General features: G+C 29.8%; 1 protein-coding gene across 1 annotated transcript in view; it reads left to right on the top strand.

The window, feature by feature from the left end:
- Positions 1–19418, top strand: part of LOC107457268 (Golgi resident protein GCP60) — a 44128-nt gene that overhangs the window by 18572 nt on the left and 6138 nt on the right. The window contains exons 5-6 of the mRNA XM_016075398.4: positions 12598–12685; positions 13605–13794. Coding sequence (XP_015930884.1) covers positions 12598–12685; positions 13605–13794 — 278 coding nt within the window. The remainder of the gene's footprint in view (positions 1–12597; positions 12686–13604; positions 13795–19418) is intronic.

Raw genomic sequence — 19418 nt, 5'->3', positions numbered from 1 at the left:
AATGTGATTCTGGGAAACTGGCATTTCAGAAATGAGATCCGTTCTTCATAAAGCATTTATTTGTTTACCTAAAAAATCTAGTACCATAGATTGATTATATTTAGTCATTAAATTCTGATTAAAATCGAGAACCAAATCTCATGGGAACAATTTTAATAACATTAAACACTTATACACAATGCCATATCACAATTGGATACAATGTGTTTAGACAACAAGACTTGGTTTCTGTAAATAAGTATTGAGAAGCTTTAATTTGACTCTTGAGTTCTAAGGTTTGACTCTTGAGTATTGGTATGCATTAAAATCGAATGAAAATTATGACAAATCCAAACATGCTCATTGGACAAGTAATTCACGAGGTAAGCTCCAATTGTAATCATTTAATATTCTTTTAAATACATGGATTTTTATTTTCTGTAATATTATTTTTTGTTATTTTTGAATTTTGTTTACTGGTGAAAACTAAAATCTTGAAGCTAAAGGCGATTAATTGAAGTTTTTTTTATATTTTTTATTTTTTTTTTTTTTGTTAAGTGAATTTCCATGATATTAGGTCATACTTATTATCTAGTAAATGTAAGTACTATAAATTAAATATATTATGTATTTTTTATTATCAACTCTAGCAGAATACCTGATCTTCCTACAGGATGAAAAGTAAATAATCAATAAATCAGTAGATGAAATCATGCAAAAAACTAAAAGTCATTTACCGACACAATTAAGCTAAAACAATTCCTATTTTTTTCTATAACTATTTGTTGATCTTTCCAGTTGCTTTGCATTATCAAATTAAAGAAAACCTGTTTTTTATGGCAACAAAATGAAAACTAATTATATGCGGTATCATTTGGCATAATGCCATTCCTCCTGGTCAACTCTTGGATAGTAAAAAATGACCATTATCAACTTTTTTCTCTGATATTTATCCTTTCTGTTGGGCCGTAAGAACTTATTTTCACACTACTTATAGTAATTGTCTTGATGCCAATATTTTATTCATGTATACTTAGTATGTTCAGTACTTCAGTAGAAATCTGTATAGGACATACTTAGTATGTCCTATACAGATTTCTTAAGTTCAAACGATATTTTATCGCAGTTATTCAGCATATGTCGGTTCGATATAGAGGTGTCCGACTCAACTGATGTTTTATAACCGTTATTTAGCTAATATAAACCCCTACTTAAAATTGTCCAATTGACCTGATATTTTATAGCCGTTGTTCAACCAATATAGGCCATATATAGAATTGTACTATTCACCCGATATTTTAAGGACGTTATTCATCCAATGTAGACCTTATTTAAAATTGACTGATTAACCCGATATTTTATAGCTGTTAAATAAAACCTAAAAAGTAAATTATAAACGCTTTTCTCAATCTATTTTTTAACATCCTGCAATATTAAGAACAAGGCCCCGTACATCGCTTAATTTTCTACACGAAATCGCACCATATTACTCCCAAAAGCTGTATAATGAGTGAAAGCAATTTTTCATTTTTAAAATTATGTGTGTTTGATTGTTCTATTAATTAATTTTCAAGATATTTTGATCAGCTGAGAGTTTTAAGACAAAGCATTGCGCAGTGGTTTACTTATTTTACAATAAATAATCCTGAACAAAAATTTTCTTTCAATCCTATAAACTTTTACCAAAATTTTGTATGAACTATAAGAAGTTTAATAGACAAACAAAGAAAAAATATTTATTTTCAAAAGGTGAATGTTTATATTGTACTTGGAATATTGTAAAATGAGCAAAAATGTCTCATGAGCAAAAAAGAAAAATCTGTTACAGGTAGTTTTGTTTGTATTGTAAATCACTTATGGAACTAGATATAGAAATAGATATTATTAAAATATTGTAAGTCTTTCCAAGTTCAATAGATGTAAATTCAAGACTGTTCCTTAATTACAAGTCTATAATGATCTTATACATTTCTCGACAATGGTCTTAGGATGGCTTTCGATATTGGACCGAGATTAAGGTTTATAAGTGTTGTCATAGGTCCTAGAATGGCTTTATATTCTGGTCAAATATTTATTTTTATATAGGACCTGTGTAGGTTTAAATTCCAGTTCCCTAGTATATAAGATATGTTAACTTGATTTTACCTTGAGTTATCTCCTAATAGATGAAGGTTGACATTGTCGATATATTAGCTCTATAATGGCTGCTCGCAGGCAAGCTTGTTTTAACAAACACTCTACATAAGTGCTTTTCTTACGTGATCTGAACATGTATCTCAACAGAAATGACGACCTCGATAGGAATTCGCGTACTTTGATAAATGGAACACAGTTGAACAATTGATTTGCAATTTGTGATTACGACATTGACCCCTTCATGCTGTTGCTACTCAATTTAGATCAGACTCAACCAACACCTCCTAGAAAGAACAGGCCTCAGCCAGGGTTGGCAGGTTTTTGACATGTGACAGTTTTTGACAGTTTAAACCATGGTTTAAACCGTCACGTCAAAAACCTCACTGTCAAAAATGTCGAAAATGTCAAAAACCTATATTCATATGTGAAATTTAATTAATACATAAAATTTATATATTTTTTATAAAGGATAGTGTTTCTAAATATGTTCTAGAAAAAATAAATTTAAAATTTTGAAGAAGCACTTATATTTTGAATAGTAACCAAAATCTTGTACTTTTGAAAGCTCACATCTTTTGTAATATTATGTATTCATTTTCATGTGTTATTGAAAATCTGCAGTGATATTATTAAGAAATTTATTTATAACCAAATTTAGTGTATAGTATAGATTATACTAAAAATTAGACATTTTTAAAGATAAACATTAGCAATTTTGTACATTAGACATCTTTTAAAGAAAAATCTTTTTAATATTTTTTTAAATCTTCTTAATAATCTTTTTAACATAGGACAATACAAATTTAAGTGCTTTCTGTTAAATACACAGAGTAGTTAGTGTCGATTTACAGTATATTCAGCCTATTCATTTACTATGCTGAAAATTTAGTTTATCCAAATACTTGTGAATTTCAATTTGCTGAATACTATATACATAGTTTTGTTGAATATCTAAATATTCAGCTGTTGAATAATTACTTCTTGCTTTCAAGATATGCATTATTTGTATTCTTAATACAAGTGGGGGAAAAAAATTAAGAGGTGAAAATTGTTTTAAAATGATAAGTGTAATAATTATAAATAAATATAATAAACAATATGAATTATATTTATCATTATTCACAAATATAACTACTTTTAAATTCAAATTAACATACTGGATAATAAAGATATTCGGTATAACATTAAAAAATTTTTTCAAACACTTGTATCAAGTTAGTATTTATACAACATAACTTGTAAGTTCCTTATAAATATTAGTTATATGTTCCTTATATGTCAAAAATGCATAGTAATAAACTTATAATTTTCTTAAGTATCAAAAAAAAAAATTTTTTTTTCAAAATATAAATATTTAAAAAAATTTTGTGCAAAATTTTTCTGCACATGCATTTGAATATAAATTTCTGAGATTTTAAATCTGTTATTTTACCTTAATTTTAATTAAAAAATATTTTAAAACCTGCTGATTACCTATAGTATAATTAAATTTCAATATAATGCATGGCAACTGTTGGTAGTTTTGAAGTTTATATATTTTTTTGGCAAACTTTAGTTTTTGACATTTTTGACGGTTTAAACCAGTATTATACCCTTGTCATGTCAAAAACCACTTTTTGACGTCAAAAACCCAACCCTGGCCTCAGCACAGGTTACCATAAATATCCCTTAGTAGTCCAAACGTAATGACATATTTTGTATTTCCAACCATTGCGCAGCTTAGTACCCCTAACGTAATGACATCTTTCTTATTTTTCGTCTACTGCGCAGTTAACTTCGTCACATCGGTACTAAATTGATCCGCGCTGAGGCCTTTCTACTTCTAGGAGGTGTTGACTCAACGGGGGTCCTTTAGCCTCTAGCCCCATATGGGTGCGATTTGAACACGCGTGCCTCAATCTCTAAGCAAATATTGGGGTATGTATATTTTGCAATATTGGTCCTAGAATGGCTTTCAAGAATTAACCAATATTATTTTCCATGTTGCACCTTAATTAACTTATAATATTGGGTATACATTGAGATGTCTAGATTTTTCAATATTGGTCCTAGAATGACTTTCAATGATGAACCAATATCATTTTCTATGAAGGTCCTTTATAGATTTATAATGTTGGGTAGGCATTGGTTTGTCTAGATTTTTCAATATTGGTCCTAGATAGAAATGAATCTTGTTCCAATATTGAAAGTCATTCTAGGACCAATATTGAAAAATCTAGACATCACAATATAGGTCCCTTGGTGCACGTTCTTATGGGACCCATATTTTCCAATTTTGGGGCCAATGTAAAATTGTTACTAGGGAATACTATTTGTACCTTAAAATTAATTAAGCATCATTGGCATCAATAATATAAGACAATTTTTTTAAATTTTTTTCTTGATAGACCTGAAGTACAAATAGAGGAAGCCCGTTGTTGTGTAGCCCTAATTTTAAAAATAGACCATGCACTGTGATTCACGGGATTGAGATCTAGCGAGTAGGGTGGCCATTCTTTAGAGGACATCATATTCGGATAATGCGCCTTGCACCACTTTTGTCACTTTTGCCTTGTGAATTGAAGCACTTGGTATAAATTACCAGAGTGCTTTATATCCCATGGAAGTACACCAGCTTCTAAAATGTCCCGCTGGTACACTTTTTAATCTATTTTAACTCCCTCATCCACAAAAACTAGAGGTGTTTTGCCGCTTGCACAAATTCCGGCCTAGACCATGAACGACTTCGGATTTTGACAAATGTTCAACAATTGCCTAGTTGCTTGGAGTATCTGCAAGCCAGATTCTATCATTCTGGAAGTTATGCAGTAAAGTAATGTGAAGATGTTATTTTACTGGGTCTATCATTTACTAATTTATTTCTAATTTTTGAGTGTTACTAAACTATGCTCAGAGAATAATAAATAAATAGATACTAAAATAGAATGGATAGGAAAGAAGGAAAGTAGAAAATTTGAAAATAGTTTTCCTTCTCCCCAAAAAATATGTAAACTTTTAGAGACAGATTTTATGTGAATGATAAATAGGTTTAAGTGGTATGAAATTTTACGAAGAAAAAAAAATGATAGCTAGTTATATACTAGAAAAAAATATTTTTCTTAAATCGGTCATTTTTTTAAAAAAAAAGAAATTCATGGGAATTCAAATTGCTGATTAAAATCGGTGAACCTTGATCGAGGTCATAAAAAATGTAGGAGCAATGTAACAAAATATACCACATGTTAACTGGAAATTGGATCAAAAATATTTGTTTTCAATATTTTTAAAACGATATTAATATTGAAGACTTAATATATTTAACAGTGTTACATCTCTAGATTATTTTATTGTTAATTATTTTATTCTTAATTGTTATGTCTGATCACCTGTTTAGTCAAATCCCTATCTTCCGAGATTTCATTTATAACGAAAAACATTTTCTCTATCGATAATTTTTTAGAGTGGTTTTTATTTAGATAAACTAAAATTCAAAGAAAAAATAATATGCATTATATAATTTCGCATTGTCGATAAGGCTATTAGATTTGTTTAAAATCGCTTACATTATTACCTTGACATAGTATCTTGCTTTGTATATGAATAATTTTAAGTTTATTATTATGTTTGATAATACTGTGAGCAATAGTTTAATATTAATCAGGCGAACCGTTCATGTCACGCGATATAAGACCTCTGAAGTGCGTGCCTGATCATCTATTTATTGCAACTGCAATTACTTTATAAAATCGATGTAAATTCGTGTTTATCTAAAAATAATGATAAATAAATTACTTTTTCATATTTACTTTCGCGTTTCGCTGTTGGCCGTAATAAAATATGTTCTCTTTAACTATATAAGATTGAAGTGAAATCTATGGCAACTTTTGACAGGTAAAAAACTCTTGACCTAACGTTGTTTGTTTTACTGTTTGTATATAATCTAATAGCCATCAGTTTATTTTGTTTAAATATTTTTAAAATTAACAAAAATAAAAATTTGATTACAAGATTTAAAAAAATAAAAAAAAAATTCAAAAATCACATACTCAAATAAAGTTACGAAATCAGAAAAACGCGAATATGGAATAATTTCATTTTTCGCTTTAGTAATTACTAACAAATATTTTTTAATTGCAACAAGAAGAAGAATAAAATAATGTGAAATTTATAAAAAAATTTTTAAAAATATTGCGTCTTCAACTTGGTTTTGTATTGATTGAAGTTATTTTGCCAAGAACAAAAGCATATCAGGAGTTATTGTACAAAACTCCGAGTTTTTCGTATTATCCTTCCAGATCTAAAAATTAGGAGCAGGACATATGATTTTTCTGCGAATATCACGGAATTCCGCGTTTCTGAAGACCACTGGTTCTCGAACTTTCGGTATTTAAAAACTTAGGATCCGACGAAATTTTCCCGAAATTCCGCAATCTAAAATTCAAATTTTGAAACTTTGCCTAATTCCCGTTTGCGAGACGCTATATACCCATGATTCTTCGGCCAATGGGCAGAAATCCAATTTGATTCTTCTGATTTGGCGGATTTTCGCCATTTTGAATTTTTGGAACTGCGCGGGAATCAGTTAATATCGCGATCATTATTCATGCAGTTTGAATATCAATCATCGATTTTCGTATTTATCTAATATGAAAGTTACATATTGCAATTCGTATTCACCTGATTTAGAAATCCAATGTCGCGATTTACATTTATGCTTTTTTAAAATCAATTTTGCATTTCGTTTTTAAAATCCATTGTCACAATTCATATTCACTCGTTTTCCAAGTCCATTATTGCGATTTGTATTTACGCGTTTGCAATATTAAACATCGATTTTCGCATTTTTACATAATTTAAAAGCTACGCAGTGGGATTCGTATTCCCGTGTTTTTAAAATCCAATATAACGGTTCATATTATACGATTTTAAAATACAATATCGCAATCCATATTCTCCCGATTTTGAAATCCAGCATCGCAATTCTTGATAAATTAGTTTCAATAATTCAATTCAAGTATTCAATTTATTGGTATCTCTACTGTATAAATCCTTTTTTGCCTCGTTAATGCATTTTTTTTAAATCATATTAATTCATAAAATCATATAAAATTATATTTATTTTGAAGCTAACACTTGATTTAATATTTACTAGAAAATATAACACGATCACAGATATTTCTCCACAATTTTAATAAAACAATATTTGAACATAGATAATTATGCTAGCAGCTAACCAATACAATCGTGAAACTACCTAGAACTCTTACAGCTAACTTTAATTTCCCATAAATATTAAAAGAAATTTGTCTGTCCCTATATCTCTTCGTTCCTATTTACGTTAATACCTTTATGTAAATTTTTTTCTTTTTTAAACTAATTCTGATAATAATTTAAAAGAAATATTTGTAGCACATTTTCATCCTCAGTGAAAGTGTTTTTTTTTAAAGTAATTCGCATACTTGTGCATGAATATAACACAACTGGAAAATCAACAGTAGAATTTATAACAGCAGTTTCAAAAATCTGTGGATTTTGATAAAATTAGTCTGAAGAAAAGTCAGAGTCCCACCTCTACCCCGACTTTTTTTACCGTTTGTGAAGTCCCTGATTAAGACTGAGTTGCTATTAATTGGTATATTATTTTTATTTTTCTTGATTTTGCTATAATAATTTGATCTGAAAATCGTGCTGTAAGTCTCCCCCCCCCCCATTCCCCACAAGCACCAAAATTTACTATTGCGAGCGAAACTAAATCGTCGAAGCTGATCAACTGGTGAAATAAAATAAGTCTAACAAACGGAATTTATAGAAAAGGGTGACTGGGACACTTTGGGGTCGTGGGACCAGTGTTTATCTGAAAAAAGGAAATCCTAGAGAAAAAACCAATTCATTTTTTTCCCCAACTCTATATAATCAGGGAGGTTAACACGTCCGCCTGGCAATATTTGTCCCGACATTTATCAAATTCCGGATTTCTTTTAATAATCAATAATTAACTTCAATGTATAATAAGCAACGATTTTTCGTCATTCGAAACTGTGCTTGTACAGCAGCTTATCTGAAAAAAATTTTGGTATGTATCAATAATTATAATTTTTTTGGTACATCAAACTTTACTCAAAAGAATTTTTTTTATTATATGTACTAATTTGAAAATATTTTCAAAAGTGTACTATTAAAAGAAATATATATGTGTTATCCTATTATATGTTATCTTGTTAAGTTTTATTATATAGTATTTTTTTTTCCTCAATTAAGACATTAAAATACAACAACAAAAAAATCTTTTATAATTTCAAAAGTGTCCCTTCAAAAATCATTTTTAGTTCTTTTAAATCTTTCTTATCTCAGTTGACCAGTATTTTTTAAGATTGCGCACTTTTATTAAAAATGTCCTCTTTTATTATAGAAATCACTTTCAATCAATATTTATTTCTTTGAAAAGTCCTTATATTAATTGCATGGTGACCGTTTCCGAGATACGATTTACAAAACATTACTTAGACTACATATAAGCGACTTTTAAATTAGCATTATTTTCTTCTGATAATGTAATACACGATCGATTGCTTTCTTCTCAATTAAATTCTGTTAAAAATCAATAATCAAAAACAAAACAACAAACAATAGATAACAAAATCAATTAACGTTTTATTAGAGTAATTTTTTTGTAAAAGGTTTTGTTTCTATTATAAATTTTTGCCGGGGAAAATCTGATCGGTTCTGATATTTCTAGACTAAAAATTTCATTCAACAGTAGTGTAGTACACCATATGGTGTTCCGCCGGACCCTGGAGTTCCGTGAAAAGGGTCACAAGTGTTTCGAGAGTTGAAATTTTTGAAATCGTAATGATTTTTGAAACTTGTTATTATCTTTATATCAAAGCAATAAACCATAATTTCTTTAATAGTTTGGTTATTTTTATGAAAATATTAAAATAAAATGCCAGTAGAAAAAGAAATCGCAAAATTTATTTAAAAAATTACATCAGTTTTTCTCGTGGAACTTTTCAATTCAAAACAAATTGCGTTAAATCAAGGATAACGAATAATGTTCTTTGATAACTAATCTGAAAAATTATAAAAGTTATTTTTTGAAAACTATAATTCGGCTTATTTTATTCATTTTCAACTAATGTATGCACCAAAAACAAATTCAGAACTAAACTAGATATCACTCCAAGCCTACGAATTCAACTCAGTCACAATATTTTAAGAGTTTTATTGATAATACCATCATTGAAAAATGTTTTATTTTTCTCATTAAATATTATCAAAATAATTAAGTCTTTTTTTCTGCTAAATATGTTCACGGCTGCTTATAAATTGTATTTACATATTTAGGGTTTAGTTCATTAAGGGTTCCGTAGTTGTAAAAAATTAGGAAACGTTCGTCTAGTAATATCTCACCACTTCAGTTTCTTAAGATTATTGATTTAATTGATTCTGAAGATCAATTGAATCAATTATCTTCGGTCGTATTTGGGCTGTAATGTTGCATTATAGGGTCCGAAAACCATTCCATGTTATGAGATCTCGTACCATAAAAGTGATAACTATAATAATAAAGTAAAAATATCAGACCAAAAGGGATTAAAGAGCGCGAGGCTAAAAAGGAGAAAAATAACATTAACCTTTTATCAGACGAATTATGATTGAACATAGCCAACGTTTTTATTTATTTATTTTATTTCCAAGTACAACTAAAATAAAACTATTTTCTAGATTTTAGTCTTCATTAAAAACATAATTTCTAAATTTTTTATTTAATTTTATCCTTTTTAGATATTATTTTATTCTTTAAGATAAAATGTGTGACGGTATATTTTGCTCACTCTATTTCAGAAGCATTTTTAACTTACATTAGCATCTTGGCACAGAACTCTAGTTGAAAATGTGAGCACCCTAGTTAGTCGGAAAGTGGTCGAATTTTAGCGATAATCTAAATTATGGTCGATCAAAATTTTCTTTTAAACCGTTTGTGGATAATATGACGATATATTTAACTGGGAACTATCATGAAACAATTTTGACATGCATAAGCATACAACACAGAGCTCCTGCTGAAATTTAAGCACGCTAGCTAGTCCGAAAGTGGTTAAAACATTTAATGACTATAGATTCTCTTTCATATCATAATATGGCGATAAATTCTAATTGTAGAGGCTGAGAAACAGTTGAAAATCGTACTTTCCTCCGGCACAGAAAGTTTGAGTTCTCTAGCTAGTTAGCAAGTTGTCGGTGTTTTTATCGCCATTAATAAATAAAAAGAATTATTCAAATTTCTGGAGTATGGCATACAAAGATGCGATCTTAATCGATCGAAAAACGCAGTTCAAATGTTCTAAGATTATCCCCAATATTGTTATGTAACAGGGGTTTCCAACTTACGTGAGGGCGGGGGCCGCAATTAAAAACACCAGTCAAATGGCAGGTCGCAATTTTATCAAAATTTTATATAGGACTTTTTTATGTTTGAAGGAACATTAAATATTACAGTCAGATTTTTATTAAGTTGTAAAAAACAAAAGTATTGAATTGCAAATTAAAATCAGAAGTAGATTTTTAAAAATATTTAAATGCCTATTTTAAAATTCTAGCTACAATAACTTTAATGTGCACTCTATGTATTAAACAATTAATGTGCAAAAGATATCAAATTGTTAAGATATAAAACTTAAAATTATTTAGATTTTTTAGGGAAATTGTCCACCAAACAACTTTCCCCTTGCGAACGTTTAGTTCGCGGGCCGCCAGTTGGTAACCACTGTTATATAATGACCAAATTTTCTTTCTTCATTTTCCATAAAATTTCGTTATGCCTTAAAAATTGGGCATCGAGTTTTTAACAAAACATCTTTTCAAATTTTTAAAGCTTATACAGTCGGTGAAAAAAAAATCTTCAGCTCATTTTGAATTGAATGACAATACCATATTAAAACAACTTGCGGAAAGAAAGAAGACTTGAAAGGTAGACCATGTTCCAAATGTGCTGCATTGCATGATTGTAAATTGCGCTTTTTAGTCAGTTTCATGTCAGTCAGAAAAAAAAAATAGTTGTGCACTCAGAAAAAAAGAACTTAAGTTCAAATAGTCAGATTATTACAAACAAAGCAATGGATCAAAAGACACTCCTCAACCACCAAACTAGTAGCGGCAATCTACCATATTTTTAGGGTCAAAAACCGTTGAAAGAGAAAAAATATTTACATTTTTCTGCCATTCTTAAGTTTTATAAGTGTTCTTTTTGTTTTTTTTTTCTTCTTTTCGACTATAGGGTAAGAGAAGGCCTATTAATTGGATTGGTCACGCTTGCAAACTTAGTAAATATTTTTTATTCTCCTACTAATTAAAGGAAAAGAGAAAAAAGAAACTCTAGTATAGTTAGTATAATGTAAACTTTTCTCATAATTATTACATTATGTTATGAATTTATACAAATGCTTTACGTTAGATTTAATTGCAATTGTTCATCGTTCTTTTTTTTTTTTTTTTTTTAAGTCCCTTGGAAGAAAAAAGAGTGAAAACGTTGAAACCAACCCAAATCTTACACATTTCTTAAATTAATAATTTTATTTTGCTAATAGTCCCCAAAACAACTCTGACCTTGCTTAGCAGCTGATCCGCGCAACTGCATATCGATCTCTCCCTGGCTGAAGAAAGAGAATGTTGTGAGTCGCTCCCACAAGTGTACTGCCTTGATAAACAAAGGCTCTTTTGTGACCCCTTTTTTTCCCGTGGATTCAATATGCTCAATTTTTTGGAGTGTCTGCCGCAATCATATCAAATAAAAAAGAATCGTACGAACTAGGTAAAGGTTCCTTTTATCTGTTTTAGCTCCTGCAACTAACTATCATTGTTTTTGTTTTCGATTATATTCTACTTGTTCATTTTGAATAAAATATTTTAATTTCATATCCAATGTTCTGGAGCTTTCCCTATTACAAATGGAAGAGATTGCTGTTTATGATGAACGTCTTGACTTAAGAAATAGATTTAACTTCATTAAACGAACATCGAAAGAAAAAAAAAATCTTAATACTTTTATAAATATTCCTAAAATAATTTATTTATTATTCAATGGCCTAAAAAAATTTTTATTTAGTAATATTATTATTATAACTATTATTAGTAATATAACTATTATTTAGTTATATTATAACTTATTATTAAGAATAATTTTTTTTTTTAATACTGTATAAGAGTTAAGTGTTTTTAAAATTGTTTATGTTTTTATAATATAAAGATTTAGAAATCCGAAGCTGGAGTTAATCAATTTAGCAAATGAAATATCCATAAAAAATAGCTGGTATGCTTTTTTTCTTATCTTTTTCTTCTAAATGTTTACGATATATTTTTAATTCAGTTTTAAATTAATTTTTCTTTTTAATCAAGGTCAGTTATATTCTGTAGTCTGTTTTTTTTTTTTTTTTTTTTTTTTTTTTTTTATTTAAACTTAGCTTAAAAACATTTATTTAATGTTTACTTTTTTTTAATTTTTAGACGAGCTATCCAAGAAGCTTTAAATAGGCAAACATTTCAACAATTCAAAGCATATGCTGAGAAACAATTCCCTGGTGATCCAGAACAAGTAATATTTTATTTTTACTTCTTTGTTCTTTATGCTTAATTTGACTTTTTTTTTTTTTATTTCTATGATAGCTGTACAAGTAAATAAAAAATAGTGTTTTCCTGCTTTTCCTATTACTATCTTTCTCATTTTTGCACTTATTTGCTCATAAATAAATTTTAAAGAGGAATGTGAGTTACATGTTGATTATTATGTGTCTATTATTTAAATATTTTCGTTTTTTTTTTTTTTTTTTTTTTTTTTTTTTTTTGAGGCATTGATGATGCAATAAAATTATTTTACTAAGCAAATTTAAATTATTTTTAAAAAAAGTATTTTCTTTGAATGGAAGTTCAGGTTAATTTTAAATGCACAGATGTAGGATATAAATTATAATTTTAAATGTAATTCCTAACCCTTTGACACTAAATTTTTATTAAACATATTTTTTCATACTTTTTTTCTTATTTGGTATTAATTTAGGTCAATGTGAAAAAAGTATATTTCGCAATGATTTATGGCTATGAAATGTAGGCTCATTTAACCAAACAATATTTTCTTTTATATTTGCACTTATTTGAAGATATTTAGATGATAAGAGAAAGTTATTCATAATTGAAACGTCTTAACTTTACAAAATTAATTATTTATAATTTTTTGAATGTGAATGAAACAATTTTTTTTCAAGCTTCTTCTTTTTTATTTTATTGATAATCTAACAGATTTTTTTAGTTAACTAGTAGACTGTTTTTTATAATTAAAAAATACCCAAATACATTTTTACTTGTAATTCGAGTGACAGAAATATATATATATAAATATATAAAAGGGACACCTTTGTCCCGTTTGCATCAAAGGGTTAATGGGGAGGGGGAAATGTTTGGGCAATCTTTCCTATACAGTTTTTGGATTCTTTATTTGTATTGTGTGCTTATTCTAGCAAGCTGTTTTAGTGAGACAACTGCAAGAGCAGCACTACCAACAATACATGCAGCAAGTACTTCAAGAACAACTTTCCCCACCTGTATTAAGTCACAAGAGTGAGGTAAAAATGACACAGGTGCCACAAGACAATGGACTGCAGCCAACAAGAGAAAGTTCACCAGAACCTTCAGAGGATGAAATAGCAGGTTGGTCATTATTTCACTAAGAATATTTTAAAATGTATTTGTTTATCTTTTCCTATTGTATGAAAATTTTAGTTCAATTCTTTGGATCTAATATGCTCATGAGTAAGTTAGTGATGCAAACTTTTCTTCACATACTTGATCTAACTTTAATAACCGTTCAAGAAAACAATACATTGGTAAAAATTACATTGAAACTAAATCTTTCTTATTTTTTGATGAATAAAAAATAAAACCAACACTTATAGTAGAAAACATGCAATATTTTACAAAGAATAAATTCCTCATTTGTTAAAATATTTTTCTTGTTTTGCATATTTCTTGCTAAACTTAATTATAAAATCTGGACAAATGAGGCTGTTGGCGCCTCTGTCGGCTTTGGCTTCGTTTATCTTTTCATTTGGCGAAAAGAAGAGCTCTTGTTGTTTTTGCTTTTGATATCGTCGGACGTCTTCAAATGGCGTCATTCATCGTTTCGTTAATAAATTGTTAAATAGTTATCTTTTGTACTTAATCAATCGTAATATACAGTCCGCATATCGACCCCCTCAACATGTTCCTGTCTACCCGGAATTCAAACCTGATATAATTTGAAAATAACAATTTTGATCAACTTTCGTTTTCGTTTCGTCATAACTTCGTTTTTGGATTTCGTTTGATACATTTTTGATTTGCAAAAATGACTGACACTGAGGAACAATATGAAAAGAGCTTAAAACAATTGAATCGTCGTCGTGGTAGCTCTAAAAGCAAAATAACTAGGTTGGAAAGCTTTATTTCTACAAATGGAAATGAGGCTGATTGTCTCGAACTGCAATCTCGTATCGATAGCATAGGATTAATTCTTCAAGAAATTGAAGTTTTAAAACTGGATTATTATTCAATTTTGAAGGATGAAGAATTAGAAGCTTATCAATCCCATTTTGATGAAATGGAAGAACAGATAGAATCTTGCAAGGTAAGCTTACAAAGACTTTTTCATTCAAGAAGTTCTAATATTTCTCATTTGCATAACAATGAACAATTAAGTACTAGTAAAATAAATGTCAAATTGCCAGATATTTGCTTGCCTTGTTTTGATGGAAAAATCGAAAATTGGAATAACTTTAAGCTTCAATTTGATAACTGAAAATCAGTCTTTAAATAACATGCAGAAATTGTTTTATTTGCGTTCAGCTTTAAAAGGTGACGCTAAATATATTGAAACACCAGAAGATACTTTTGAATCATTGATGAAAATCCTAAAAGAAAGATTTGAAAATACTCGTTTAATTGTAAACAATTATATCTCGAACATTTTGAATTTTGAAAAAACTTCTGTAGAATCTTATAAAGATTTGAGACATTTAATTGATACTTTAAATAAAAGTTTAAGAGGTTTAAAATTAATGAAATTGGAAAGTAATGATCTTGTTGAACAATTAATAATTAACATAACTGTTCAAAAATTGGATAAGGAAAGTCGCAAACAGTATGAAATGAGTTTAACTTCTACTGAACTTCCAAAATTCAATACATTTATGGAATTTATTCAAAAAAGATGTCAAACATTAGAAAATCTTCAGGGAAACTTTTTTGTGAACAAAGCTAAGAATATTCAACATCAAAACAAAGCACGCAACTTTGTTGTGAAATCGAATTGCAATAAATGCCATTTGTGTTCAAAGGACCATTTAATATACAACTGTCCCTCTTTTTTAAAAATGTCGCCAATACTCAGATTTGATGTTGTTAAGAAAAATAATCTGTGCATTAATTGTTTAAATGCATCACATAAACTGAATTCCTGTCCATCGAAATTTACATGCAAATTCTGTCAAGCTAAGCATAATTCCTTATTGCATCGCAAGGAAAATAATTTTCGCCAAACGGAGATTCATTCGGAATCTCTAATAGAGCAAAAATCGCAGGCGCCAGTCTGTAATCCAACTTCTCAGGACATAAATAATGTTTCAAATGATTATTTAATATCTCATGTGTTCGCTACTACAAACACTTGTAGAAATAAAAACATAATTCTCGCAACGGCTCTAGCTTGGATTTGGAATCCTGTGAGTAACTGTTTCGTTCAAGGACATTTATTGTTGGATAGTGGAAGTATGGTAAATATTATGACTTCGGATTTCGCAAACAAAATCGAATTGAAAAAAGAAAGAATAAATATTCCAATTAGTGGGTTAGGAGGAAATGAAACAAATGTTAAATATAAATTGAATGCTCTTGTTTCTAATAAAGATTCATCGTTTTCGCTTCGCACTGAATTTTTAGTAGTCAATAAAATTACGGATTTAATTCCATCTAACACTTTGAATTTACAGAACATTATTATTCCCAATCATTTAATATTAGCTGATCCCTCTTTCGCTAAGACTGGAAAAATTGATATGATCTTAGGTGCTGAACATTTTTTTGAAATCATTAAAGAAAATAAATATCGCAATTCAGAAAACTTAACATTTCAAGATTCTGTTTTTGGTTTTATTGCTGGTGGATCATATGAATCAAAAAATCCAAAACATTATTGTAATTTAGTTTATCGTGCAGAAAACATTGAAAATAGCATTAAGAAATTTTGGGAAATTGAAGAAATAGATAATTCCCGAATTTTGAGTGATGAAGAAGCATTTTGCGAAAGTCACTTTCAAAAGAATCATAAAAGAGCAGAAAGCGGTCGTTACATGGTCAAAATGCCTATTCGTGAGGAAGCGCTGGAAACTATCGGTGAATCTCGTTATATAGCTCAGAAACGCTTGAATCAGACCGTGAGAAGATTGAACACCAATCCTGAAATGAAGAAACTTTATTGTGAATTCATAAATGAATACGAAAATTTAAATCACATGGAAAAGGTTGTAGATGATGTTTCACCTTCTTTATCATATTATATGCCACATCATGGCATTTTTCGCCCGGACAAAACTTCTACAAAACTAAGAGTCGTATTTAATGCCTCTACGCCTACATCGACAGGACAAAGCTTAAATGACATATTGTTAACCGGAGAAGTGAGAGAAAACGTTTTTGATTTGATTGTTCGATTTCGAAAACACAAGATTGCCTTAACAGCTGATATTAGGAAGATGTTTCGTCAAATATTAATCGATCCGTCTCAAAGAGATTTATTGAGAATTTTGTGGAAAACTCAAGAAGACGAAGTGCCTACAGTATTCAGAATGAAAACAATTACGTATGGAACAAAAAACGCTCCATTTCTGGCCATTAGAACATTGAAGCAGTTAGCAATGGATGAACAGTTGAATTACCCTCTTGCTTCAGAAGTTGTTCTTTCTGATTTATACATGGACGATGTAGTTACTGGATCAACAGATCTTGAATCGGCTTTAGAGTTAAAGACTCAATTGGTAAAAATGTTTGATAGTTGTGGCATGGCCTTGCACAAATGGAACTCGAATTCCAGGGACTTGATCAATGACAGCAACTTTAACGAAGAATTCTCTTTCGAGACTGAAGAATCTACAAAAACACTAGGTATAATTTGGCAACCGGGACAAGATAAGTTCACTTTCAAAGTATGCGTGTCCCAGCAATCAACCTATACCAAACGAGATGTATTGTCTGTCATTGCTAGGTTGTATGATCCAATTGGCTTTCTTGGACCCGTCATCAGTAGAGCTAAGATAATGCTTCAAAAACTTTGGACTCAAAACCTTAATTGGGATGATAATTTGCCGGAGCACATTGCTCGAGAATGGAATCGTTTCGTCAGTAACCTGAAAGCTTTAGAGAACATTCGAATCGACAGATATGTTCTAACCTCTAAAGTTAAGAAAATTGCTCTCGTTGGATTTGCTGATGCTTCCACTTTGGCTTACGGAGCTGTGATATATCTTCATCCTGACAGCTCTAACTCTGCCTTTAAAATCCTAGCCAGTAAATCTAGAATTGCACCTCTAAAAACAATATCCGTACCTCGTTTGGAGTTATGTGCATGCCTTTTACTTGCTAAGTTAGTTAAAAAAGTTATAGCTGCTTTAAGAATGGATATCAAAGAGGTCACTTTATTTTCAGACTCTACCATCGCCTTGGCTTGGATTAACTCTTCTCCGCACCAATTAAAAACATTTGTTGGAAATGGTGTATCCAAAATTCAAACACTTTCAAATAATTTTCACTGGAGACATATACCATCTGAGGAGAATCCTGCTGACTTGATTTCGCGAGGAATCGATCCTTCCGAATTGGTGTCACTGGACTTGTGGTTCTCTGGACCATCGAATTTAGACATTCAACCAACAGATCAACAATCCATTGAAATTTTGAACAGTGAACTTTATGAGCGTGAACTTAAAAAATCATCGAATATAACTCTTACTTTGTCTTCCAACTCAGACTTTGTTAATAGTTTTCTCACTTTAAGTAATAATTTTGTAAAACTAATTCGTATTTTGAGTTACATTTATAGGTTCATTTCTAATTGTCGGAAACAGGAAAGGATGTTTGGTCTCATCACTAGAGAGGAACTTCAGCATGCAAAGCTTTCTCTAGTAAAGTTAGTACAGGTAATTGTATTTAGGAAGGAGATACATGCATTAAAAAATAAAAAAAGATTGAAGGACAGCCACGTAAGTAATTTAAATCCTTTTCTTGATTCTAATGGTTTAGTTAGAGTAGGAGGCAGAATCAACAATTCGAATTTATCTTATGATCAAAAGCACCCATTGCTAATTCCAAGAGATCATAAAATAACTACTTTAATTTTCCAGTATTTTCATTTAAAAAATTTGCACGTTGGTGCGCAAACTTTGCTTCATTGTGTTAGACAAGAGTTTTGGCCCCTGAATGGTAGGAACACTGCTCGAAAAATCGTTCACGATTGCATAACATGTTTCAAAGCCAAACCTAAAATAGAACAGCAAATTATGGCTTCTTTACCGAAAGAAAGAGTTACCATAAGCCCCCCTTTTTCAAAAACTGGCACCGACTTATGCGGTCCCTTTCTTATTAAATATAAAAATCAGCGGAAGGGAATCTTAAACAAAATCTATGTTGTAATTTTTGTATGTTTAATTACTCGTTCCATTCATTTGGAAATAGTAAGTGATTTGACAGCAGAAGCATTAATTGCCACCCTTAAAAGGTTTTTTGCGAGAAGAGGTTTGCCTTCTATTATATTTTCCGATAATGCCACAAATTATACTGGTGCTCAATCTGAATTGAGAAAATTGCATGATCTTGTTAAAAATTCAGAAAATCTTGCTTCTTATTTATCCCATGAATTCGTTGTTTGGAAATTTATTCCTCCCAGATCGCCAAATTTTGGTGGCATTTGGGAGGCGGGAGTTAAATCTTTTAAGCACCATTTGAAAAGAACTATTGGAAACTCTAAATTAACATTAGAGGAATTTTTAACGGTTATAAACCAAATTGAAGGTGTATTAAACAGTAGACCACTTTTTCCCCTTTCTTCGGACCCCAATGATTTTGAGACCCTAACTCCCAGTCATTTTTTAATTGGGCGACCCATAAACAGTATTCCGGAATTTCCTGTTGTAGACATTCCTGATAATCGACTCTCTCGGTGGCAAAGGATACAAAAAATCAATCAAACTATTTGGAAAAAATGGTCAAGAGATTATCTAAATAATTTACAGCAAAGAAGTAAATGG

The sequence above is a fragment of the Parasteatoda tepidariorum genome, chromosome 3, assembly GCF_982258835.1.
Source record: "Parasteatoda tepidariorum strain Cologne lab strain chromosome 3, Ptep-v5.0, whole genome shotgun sequence".
Classification (NCBI taxonomy): Eukaryota; Metazoa; Arthropoda; class Arachnida; order Araneae; family Theridiidae; genus Parasteatoda; species Parasteatoda tepidariorum.
This window is presented reverse-complemented; position numbering and strand designations above follow the sequence as displayed.